The sequence below is a fragment of the Lutra lutra genome, chromosome 1, assembly GCF_902655055.1.
Source record: "Lutra lutra chromosome 1, mLutLut1.2, whole genome shotgun sequence".
Classification (NCBI taxonomy): domain Eukaryota; kingdom Metazoa; phylum Chordata; class Mammalia; order Carnivora; family Mustelidae; genus Lutra; species Lutra lutra.
Genome location: NC_062278.1, coordinates 119,535,854 through 119,547,488, shown reverse-complemented (window position 1 = coordinate 119,547,488; position 11,635 = coordinate 119,535,854). Strand labels below are relative to the sequence as shown.

The following is an 11,635-nucleotide window of genomic DNA, read 5'->3' as shown; positions in this document are numbered from 1 at the left end:
GATTCCTGTGAGCTAGGCAGTGATCTCAAGTTCTACAGAACAATAGAATCATATCTCCTGGCTTTTCTCCCATTAACTTAAAAATCCCTTTTTTCCTTAACTTGTTAAAGTTGGGTCCTTAGTCATTATTCCTGGTCTGAAAGACTTCATGCTGGAATTGCCCAAATAGAAGTTATAGAATCCTACTTTCCTAAAAAGCTAACTCACCTAATGATTTCATGACGTGACCAACATTTATAGAGCAATTACCACCAATGTTCAACATATTACTAGTAGCAAACATTATTCTTGATAATGCGACTATAAATTAACCTATGTCAATATTTGTGTTCTAAACATGAGAATATGAGGGCAAGCTCTTGAAACCTGAATTATATTAATTAAATAATATCTAGGGAGTCTTATCTCACAAAAACACCACCAAGAAAAACTAATACTGAAAAGCTTTTGATTTTATTTCCAAGATCAAATATTACAACAGGACATTTACATGTATTTATAAAAAAATGCAGCAGTTGAATTTATAGATCAGAGGTTTCCTTGAGTTTGGTCCCTCTCTCAGCACAGTGAGCTGATGTCTTCCAAAGACTTATCCCATTCCCCTCCCTCCCCCATCCCAAATGCCCCACCCCACCCCCCATTCAAGTTGCAGTACCAATATAAAGCAACTGGGTACAACACAGCAAGAATATTCACAATTTGGTACAGCCAAAACCAGAGGATCATCAACTGAAAGACCCTCTTTTTTTTTTTTTGAAATATTTACCTATAGAGTATGTGTACCTATAGATATACCACACCCAGTTATCTAAGATTTCCCTGGTTTTAGAGCAAGTGGAAGTTCCATTGAGTCTTAGTCAGCAGTTACAGCTCTGCTTTATCTAACGGCATGTTCTTCTCCTCTCCAAGTTTAGATTTTCTACTGCCTCCATTTGTCTTCAAATTTAAGGCTTTCCCTAGCACCTTAATTATCACTTACTAGATATACAGGAGGGTCTCTAGTGCGTTATGAACAAAAGAATTTAGCGGATGATCCAGTTGCCCCTTGCTCACTGGTCCCAAACCCTTCTTCCCACTTTTGAGAAGAGCTGCAGAAACAATTATCTCCCTAGCACCATGGGATTAAAATCCCAGAAAACTGAGAACTATATGTGCATTTTAGGGAGAACTTGCTAGAAACACTACAATAGGAGCACTGTCTCTGTCCATTATCTTCTTGGATTCAATAACAAAATTACACTACAGATTAGATCTCGAGCCTGTCCTGCATTAAAAATGCAAATCTCACTAAGACCACCACTTTGTCCAGAATAAGGATTCCCAGGGAATCTCTAAATACTGTTAGGAACTGCTTGTGAAACACTTTAAAGCAAACACCCCAAGCTGACTTCACTCAAGTCCCCAACCCACCCCCATCCCTATTCCCCAAACAAATTTCATTCCTTGATTAACCTCTCTGAATAAGATGGCAAGTGAGGTTTGGAAAATGACATGAAAAATGTTTAAAAAACACAATTAGTGAGGACATGCCAGAATCGGGACATCCCACGTGATTCAAAATGCATTATTCAAACTGAACTCGTACAAAGCATGCACAGAGCCTACAAACACTCCTGAGAGTATCCATGGAACAATCAATACCTACTCGAAAAAGGACTTTTCTTAAAGGGTTAAAAAAAAAAAAAAGACACCAGATGCTTAGAAGTTGTTAACAATCGAAAGGAAAACTGTTCTAGAAAAGAGTTTTTAAAGGAGTGAAAAAATTGTATCTAACAGATTCATGCCAAAGTTTGGATGAGAGCCCCTCAAAGTCTAAGTATCACGTTAGCATCAGCTGGTACTCACTTCTCTATATCTAAGACTAGAGGATTATATCATAGCTTTACTGTCTGTTTCCCAGCAAGAGTTTTAAATAGCCTTTCCAAAACTGAAGGGACAAACATGAGAAAAGTAACAAGGCCCAAGTACCAAAATGTGTAAGATAAACAGTCCTCAGTACAAGCTTGCTACACTCATTAACTAGAAAGTGGAGGTCACATGCTACTTTCATTCTAATAGCAGGTAAAAGGGGATTTTCTGGTGACAATGATTAACTTTATGTGAAGTTTAACTTACAGGGCAATAAATCATCAAAAAGTTATTGTTGAGAAAATATATGATTAGGGTAAAAAACTAATTTAATATTTTAAATCACACCATTTAATTTATTGATATTTTCCATTATTAAGAACACAGAAATCTGAAAAACATACTATCAATCCATTTTGTTGAAAACATTAAGATACCCAACTGAGCATCAGCATTCCAATGTCACTAATTTTTTTTTTCCAATGTCACTAATTTGAAAAAGACCCTAGTGACCTGTACTCTTCTAAAGCCAGCAAGTTTGACAAAAGGGAAAAAAAGCAGAATGGCAGGAAATAGCTCCAGATCAAGAATCTCTCCCTTTTCAGTTAAGATGCTCATACTGAGTCCATGCAAATAGCAAATAAAAAAGATTTTAAGAAAAGGAAAATAATTCCAGGTCTGAATTATCCAGTGATTTGAAATGCTTCCCATTTTATTTACCACATCTTATAAATGAATGATTCATGGTAGCCCAGACTTTTAATGTTTTAATGTTAAATTTTAATGTTCAGTCTCATGTAGCTTGACTATTCTTCCTATTTGAAAACTTAAGTGACCCTGTAAGGGATATAAAATCTCAGGGCATTTTGAGCTCTACACAGGAAATACCAATAAGCAAACAACAAAAATTTGCTGTTTGTAGCCAGCAAGTTAAGTACAAGGCAACCTCTTGTATTTAGAGATTAATGTGGGATTGTTCTTAGGCAAAATACTACCATTGGTATTTGTATCTCTAATCCAAGTAAATCTGGCCATCTCTTGAAAACTTTTCAGAAATGTTAAATCATTTTATTGAAGTAATTCATATTGGATTGGCCAACTCTACTTGGAGACCATATGGCAAAGAAAGGCTTGAACCAAAAATTATGTTTATGAGAATGACTGAGATTCTAGATAGTTCAACAGCATTCTGAAGGCCAAAGAAAGGGAAGGGGTATCACGGTGCTAGCAATTCTATATTCGGAGTAAGAGAATTTTTAGGTAGAGAGAGCAAATGAGCTGTAAAAACATTGCTTCAAATTGTTCTCTTATATATTAATGAAAAAATTTTTAAATGTTACATATTCAAACTTAGCAATGGAATTTCTTAAACATAGCTAATTTCATTAAAAATCATGACTAATATTCAGTGAATGAATGTCCAAAAGAATCAAGAATAAAGAGTGACAAAGTAAAAGAGAAAGTAGGATGGAAAGATTTTCTAATTAATGGTCTCATCATCACATCCAATAATTTAATCACAAGTTCATTTTACGGGAAAACTATCAAGGGGTATCATAATCTCTATAAAAAATATTCTTGATTCTAAGCTGTCTCTCTAGCAGTGTTGGCACACAGTTGAATCAAAGACCAAAATAACCATCACTGAACTACTGAACTTCTATAGAACAGGAGAAATCAAGATAGTGCTGTGGTGTTCTGTTGGTTATTTTCTGTACGAAAGAATATTCTCACCGCTACTCTAAACTGTGTACAATGCAATACCAAGTTCCAAGTCAAGGCAAGGCAAATCAATGAAGTTGAATATTCATAGGACACAGCTGTCTTTAAGTAGCCTTTTCATCAAGGCTTGTAATATTGGAAAACTGCCATGTTCATCAGAAGGGTTGGTTCTTCCTACCCTCATTTAGTTTTACACAAGGCATCACTTATTCATCAACCTGTATCCTACGATTTACTATTGAGTAGTTAAGTGAAAGAGGACCATAGAGAGAGAGAGAGAATATGAATGACATAATGGAGATACACTCTGAGAAAGAAGAAGTATTTTTCAAAGTCAGCCTAACTGAATCTTGAAAAAGTTGTTTCTGCCAAAACCAAGTGTGAATTCTACAACTTATATAAATCAATTTCCTAACAACTACTCAGCCAATAAAGTGCTTTGCTTAAGCACACAGGTAAAAATAAAATTTAACTCTGGTGTCAATGAAATATTTGGTTCTCATTGATTACATTTTAGTCATACTTAACATCGATTAGAAACACAGCATGGTCTACGGCCATACCAACCTTAACGCGCCCAATCTCATCTGATCTCGGAAGCTAAGCAGGGTTGGGCCTGGTTAGTACTTGGATGGGAGAAACACAGCATGAAGTTTTTAAAATTAATGAACTGTATTTAAAAGATCATTACTAGATCTAGAACTATTATACTCTCCTTTTTGGAGATTTTAGTTATCACAGTGAGCTTAGATTAAGTTACTGGGCAAATAAAACCTGGACACAGATTAAAAAGCACAGGAACTGATTAACAAGAAAACTTTTAATTAGCCTAGGGATAATATAAAGAGGAGAAACTAGAAGCATAAAATTTTAGAGTGGAAAGTACTTCAAAGATAATCTAATTCTGTGGTCTACAATCTGTGGGTTCCTAGAGTTTTTGCAAAGGGTCTGCAATTCCATACGCACATCTACATTTTCTTCATCTATGGACTTAATGTTATTAATACTTAACCTCACAACTCCTTACTCTTGCCAAATTTTAATATTTTAAGCCCTTTTACTTGAAAAGACTGAGGACTATTGATCTAGCCCAATTCTCTATTACTAGCAGAGCTGTTATCCAAGTGCACTTATGCCTACATATAGTGCCCCTTTATACATCTGATTTGTACCTGGGGAGAGAAATTAAATCTTTCCTTCACTTTCCAATTGCTAGTAGCTTCCTCTGGTATTTTCCTAAGTGTCCAAGTGACATCCTTGCTAGCTAAAATCTTAGTCCTAGGGTCAATACTCCTTCCTTACTTGGGTGCTGGGTGTAACCTTACTGATAAATGTCATGCCCCAAGTCTAGTAGTTACAAAAGGTGGAACTGAAGAATGAATACAGGTGAGTCAAAAACTTCAAGCTACAGTGTTCACCACTTTTCAGTTTTATTTATATAATGGACTTTCCTAATGAAAGCCTACACAAGTCTTTCCCCTTTCTAAACTTTTATTGTAATTATAGTTCAGCACCAGAAAGGTAAGCATTTACATGTTCTTCGATTATCTCATGTGTAGTCTATCTTTCCAACTGGATAAAACAGAAGAAATCAGGTATTAGACTTCAAGATATTTCCAACCTTGATTAAGGGACTCAATATATACTTGTCAACTTTCTGGAGTCGAGGAAGTAAAATGTTATAGGAGATCTAAAAACATACACACAGAGAGTTCAATAATCTGGTATGGGTGGGACAAAGAAAAGATAACTATCTTTTTCCCAAAAATGGTTAAAAAAAAGATAAAATTATTTTTTATCCTTTCCATTTATTCTTGGCAAATAATGCCACATATTTCTCTTTCACATTTTCATCAGTGCATTATTTTTAAAAAAAGCAATAATCAGTCCCTCAAAACAGTGGTGTAAATAAGAATTTATAGATATAGTGCAAATCCCACAAGCCTTAAGAAAACGAAAACAAATGATAATTTACAGAGCCAAATAACAGCAAGATAACCTTTTGGGTAAACTTATCCCCTTGTTGTAGGAAACAACAGCAAGGGAGTGAAAAAAGCATGGACTCTGGATCCCAATTTTGATTTTGCCAGTTACTAGCTGTGACATCCTGAACAGGTTCCCTAAACTTTAATTTTGTCCTACCTACAAAATGGGGAGAATACAGAATTTACATTTTGTAGAGTTCTTTGGAAGATTAAAGGAGAAAATGTACAGGAAATACCTAGCACATGCTAGTTACTCAAAATTAGTTCCCCATCCTTTCCCCATTTGGCTATTCTCTCTCTTCTCTGGTTCCTTTCTAAATCAAATTCAAAAGGTGTTTTCTGTCACTTTTTTCCCCTACTAGTTTTCATTCCATCTCCCTGTATTTGTTTCTTGTCACTCTCACAGTCTATCTTGTCCTTTTCCTCCCTACCTTTTCTTTCCAGCTGTTTGCAATAACTACAAGGAACAACTATTTTTAACCAATCTTACTAGCTCATTTAAAATCTCTCCTCCACAGAGCAAAGGAATTTGCAGAGAAAATAAGAAAAACTGGAGGAAGCTTACTTCTTTAGTGAATTAAGTTCATGAGTGAAGCAATTCTCCGTATTTACTCTCCCCGTGTACAATCCATAATCCCTCCCCCACAGGCCTCGATAGCAAGCCCAGGATAATTACACTTCTGCCTCAAAATAAAATAAAATCCTCTACATCTTGTACTCTAAACACACCAGCTGTATCTAAGTTGGATCAGTATGTCATGCCCTAAGTCTTTGATATGCTTACTTAAATCATTTTATATATACTCGGTCATCTCACAGTAATCCAAGTTGAAAAAGTCACTTTGGTTTCTCAGAAATGGATATGCCACGGCTGACATCAAAAAGGTAGAACTACATCCTATCATTAATGAACATGTCTCAGGTTCTTGAGATATGTTTTATAAAGAGAAGTTAGTAAGTGAAAGAATGAAAGAGTCCCACAGGGAAAATTCTTGACTTCACATTTTTGACAGATTTGGGCTTTAGCTGTGACTCTGCTGAGAGTGGAGATAGGTGCCATCAGAGCACCAAAGCTGGGCATACCCTCAGTTCTTACCCTGTGCCTCCCTGAATTTTTAGATTTCTGACCTTGTCTACTACCAACAGTTTTTTAACCCTCTACTGCACCTCTGCTAGTTTATAAGCTCTATTCCTCAGATAGCAAGTATATTATCCAAGTTCAGAGATACAATTGAGGAATTAACGTGAAAACCATGTTTCCTCAATAAATCAGAAGCTGCTAGTGACTCGAGAGCCTATGAAAAAACACCAAAATGGTATTATTCAGTCACCAATCTAAAGAGAGAACTTTGACTCAAGGTATAAATGAAATTGTAATTATATAAATATATTTATAAATATTTATACAATTATATACTTATACATAAGCACTTACACAGACTTAGAAAAAAATGTAAGAACATTAATTCAAAAGGACTCACTGAAGAATAAACAGAATTTTCCATGATTTCCTTGAGGAGATACATAACTCATTCTTTAGGAAGGGTCCCTCTAAATCCAACCATTAGAAACCATATTCTCTAATTGTGTACTAGAACACATAACCGTCTTTTTTTTTAAATCCCCTAGTTGCCAAAAGAATGATCTTAAAGTAGATGGGAACATAAAGGTCTCTGAGCAATAGCAATTTATGTTCCTCAAGTAGAAGAATCAACTGATCCAAATCCCCGATTGACAAAATAGGCCCATTCTATATCACAAGGTTAAAGCTCTGATTTTTGCCACCAGGATCATTACTACCCCTTCAGAGGACTCTATTTAAAGCTCGAAACAAGAATTGGGCATACAGTGAAGGTGAGAAGTCAAACAGTATTATATAGATTCAGGATGGCCTCTTCTAAATAACACTGAAAAAAGCTTTCACCAACTACATTTTGTTTGTGGCTTTGTTGGCAGAAAAAGCCCATATCATCTGAAGATTGCTGATGATCTTTTCTACCTCCCTTACTAAATGTTGTCTTATAAACTGAATTTACAGGTCTTCCCCTTACAGAGGCTTTCAGTTTTGACATCTTTTGCAAGAAAAGAGTAGAGGAATTAAGTTTATTCACTCACCAGAGCCTTTTAGAAACTATTCCAACCAGGGGTAAAAAAATGAATCATTCTTTTTAACCATAGGAACATGGTTAGCAACTCTCAGCTGCATCTTTTCCCCCTAGGACATACATAAGTATGCCTTAAAATAACATAGGACAATCAGTAACCACAGTGGTTACAACTACAAGCCATTGTACTGCATGATTATTGAACAACTGCCTTCCCATAGATCACCTGTGGACCCAAACAATGGAAGGGCCAAAGGAACTAATATGCTGTACTGGCAAAAACAGCAAGTACCTTCCTATCCCAATCACCACAATAGCCTCACTAAATGTCCATTTCAGGACTAGCAGGATCAATAGAGTTTATAAAGTAATAATGAAGAAAGCTGTTTCAGGCTAGGATACTGAAAGCCACCCCACACTACTCACTCTACACTTAACACTCATTCTGCCAATAACACATACCATGGAAATAATTCTAGCTGGGAACATGTGAATCCATTGAAAAAAATTTTAAGTACAATGAGCAATAATTATAAGGGATGCTTTTTCCATGTAAACAGACCTAGATATTTTTGTCACGTGATATTTCTTACATGAACAACAAAACAAAACATGTGCTATAGAATTTCTTTTCCCTACCAAAAATGGGGCTTACAAAAAAGGGAGGTTGTTCTTATTCTGAATCTAGCCATTCCTTTACCAAAGGAGTCTGAGAAGTAACATCATCATTTGATCCCAAAAAAGTGCTGTGCAAGAGACCACTTATTGGAACACACATTTCCTGCTGCCAGTACTAGAAGGTCTAATCCTTACACTTCCATTTGGTCACCAGATTAGGTAAGAAAGAAAGAACAGTAGGAAAAAGAAGAAAACAGAAGAGGACTGAAAAGGTGGGGGAAGGAGGGAAAAGAGACTGAACACAGGAGAGAGCAAGAAATAAAAGAGAAGGCAGGTGACTTGCTTGCCCAACTTTGGCTCTATGGTCCTATGAGCCAAAATGCATACTTAGTGACACCGTATCTCACAGGAAAGGGAAAAAAGGGGTAAGCTGAGAGAGGTCAGGCCATGATGTTAATTTCTTTCCTGTACAAAGACAGTCTCTTGAGGACAAAGGCCTGCCTCCTGTAATGTAATGTCATAGTCCAGATGAGAGAGTTTCCTTCGAGGGAAGTTGGTGAGAAGTTCAAAACGTTCATTTGGGTATCCTTTGGACTGGACATGCTTCACCAAAGCCTATGAAAAATAAAAGAAAGACGAAGCTGTTAGATGGAAATAAAAAGAAAGAATATATTAAAGCAAAAAAAAAAAAAAAAAAGAATATTTTAAAGCATAAGTATTTTATATTCATTTCTATTATATAAGATATGAAGTTTTTTTTTTTTTTTAAGATTTTATTTACTTATTTGAGAGAGAATGAGCAAGAGAGACAGCACAAGCTAGGGGAGGGGCAGTGAGGGAGGGAGAAGCGACTCCCTGCTGAGTAGGGAGCCTGATGTGGGGCTCAATCCCAGAACTCTGGGGATCATGACCTGAGCTGAAGGCAGATGCTTAACTGACTGAGCCACCCAGATACCCCAAGTTTAAGTTATGCTTTCACATAACCAAACCTTACTCTTAGAAGAGCCAATATAACTCTGGATGGGTAGATAATAAAACTGTATCTAATAATTTAGGGCCATTAAGTGATACTGAAATACACAGGACTGTGTTTGTCTCCCAAATAAACTCAATTTCTTTTTTTCTTTTTTTTAAAGATTTTATTTATTTATTCGACAGACAGATATCACATGTAGGCAGAGAGGCAGGCAGAGAGAGAGAGAGAGAGGAGGAACCAGGCTCTCCACTGAGCAGAGAGCCCGACGCGGGGCTCGATCCCAGGACCCTGAGATCATGACCTGAGCCGAAGGCAGAGGCTTTAACCCACTGAGCCACCCAGGTGCCCCAATAAACCCAATTTCTATTTGTAAAATTACTGTCCTCTTTTTAAACCTTTTAACAATTTTTTTCTTTTTTATCAAAGATATGTCCTTCAGTGTACCTACAAACATTCATGCCACCTGTATACTGAATCCCTTCTTGCCTTCTCAGAAACTGTGCCACTACGATATCCCCTTTTATAGGTCCTTCAATATCTCACTCAATAGATGCTTCCCATCAGACTTATCTATCATGCTCAGTCTCTCCAATTATTTTTTTCCCCTCTGATTATTGTCCATTCTCCCCCTCTAGCTTCACAACCAAACTTCTCAAAGAAGTAATCTAGACTTGTTCTATCCACAATCTCATCTCCCATTCCCACCCAAATACTAGACCAGGAAGACAGTTCTGGGTATCAGCACCAGTGACCAGAACCTTCTTGTACTTTAGTCATACAGTCTTGAATAATCAGATTAATTCTCTCCAGCCACAGCAAGTAGCTAGGTATGGACACCTGACCCAAGGGTGATTCACTCATAGGCTTAGGCAAGCTAGTCAGACCCATTCTCTTTTCTAGGAGTCAGAAACAGAGGAAAGCCCATTAGCTGTGGACTTTAGATGAAAAGGCCCTCAGCATCACTACAATGAACCATGTCCAAGTTGAGAGTTAAACAAAAACCCCAGTATATAGAGAGAAGAATGGTTGAAGCAGAATATCATAAAAGGGAAACAAAACAGGCCCCCATGAGAGAAACACACAGAAAAACAATTTTGATTCTTAACTACTTTGCAGGTTCAGCTACTAGGACACCCAGGAACCCCACTGTACTCTTCAAGTAACCCTGTTCCCCCTTTCCAGGTATAATTTCGTTGGGTTTCTATCCCATGCAGCCATGAAATAGAAAATCTTGACTGAACAAACCCTATGTGACCTGCCTAAGATAATTTAAGAAGGAAATAAAGTAATCCGAAGATTCACCACAGTTAAAGTTTCCAGTTAGAGGCCAGACTGAATACCATCTATTTCAAAGAATCATAAAGCCAATTATGCCAATTAATTACTTTCTCTGCTTTGAGTAAACACCTCCAACTGGATATACTTACCAACAGTTTAGCTTGCTCTGGAAGAGTGATCTGTTCCCTTTTCCCATCTGGATACCGCAACATCAGCTGTGCTTTTGGTCCTAAAGGAAGGGTTAAAAAAAAGAAAAAGATAGTAAGAACTTAAGACAGAAGACTAACTTAAATAAATAAACCCCTTCAGTAACATCCAAGTTTTAAGTAAAGCAGGTCTAGAATATAACTCACCATTTACATCTATGCCCTCCACTATTCCATCTGGTTTTTCAGGTGACATTTCCAGTATTTCTGAATCCACAGCTGGCAATCCTTGGTGGTTTGTGGCTGCTCCAGGCTCAGTTCTGGCTGGGGGTTCAGTCAGTGGCCTTCTATTCTCCTCTTTTCTATGCCCCAAATCTTTGTGGGGAGATTTTCTGGACTTGGCAAGATTCTCTATCTCCTCTTCTTCATCAGAGCCACAAACGGATATGAACTCCTCACTGCCAGAAAAAAGTTCAGATTCAGATTCTTCATCTGAGCGGCTATCCTGTTTTGTCTGTGTTGAATCAAAGTGTGTTTCTTGCAAGGAGGCTCTGATGGCTGCTTCTAGCTGGCTGTCTTCACTTGCATCTATAAGGCTCTCCTGAGAGATACAGTCATAAAACATGGGTGGAAAGAAAAAAAAAACAGTTAAACCAAAAAAATAGATAAAGTCAAACAGGTCATAAGAAATTTAACAGTTAAGGCGCCTGGGTGGCTCAGTTGGTTAAGCGTCTGCCTTTGGCTCAGGTCATGACCCGCATTCGGCTCCCTGCTCAGCAGGGAGCCTGCTTCTCCCTCTCTCTGCTCCTTCTCTCTCTCTCAAATAAATAAAATCTTAAGAAAAAAATCTTAACAAAAAAAATAAATATGAGTCAGCTAGACAATATTACTCTCTGCTGAATGTATCTCTTTACTAAAATTTAAGCTATTTGAGTGCAACAACTTTACCTTACACAG

General features: G+C 37.1%; 1 protein-coding gene across 1 annotated transcript in view; it reads right to left on the bottom strand.

The window, feature by feature from the left end:
• Positions 1–434: 434 nt before the first annotated feature.
• Positions 435–11,635, bottom strand: part of UBXN7 (UBX domain protein 7) — a 63,562-nt gene continuing 52,361 nt past the window's right edge. The window contains exons 9-11 of the mRNA XM_047734173.1: positions 10,886–11,279; positions 10,682–10,761; positions 435–8,893 (exon numbers count right to left, since the gene is read on the bottom strand). Coding sequence (XP_047590129.1) covers positions 8,732–8,893; positions 10,682–10,761; positions 10,886–11,279 — 636 coding nt within the window. The 3' untranslated portion in view covers positions 435–8,731. The remainder of the gene's footprint in view (positions 8,894–10,681; positions 10,762–10,885; positions 11,280–11,635) is intronic.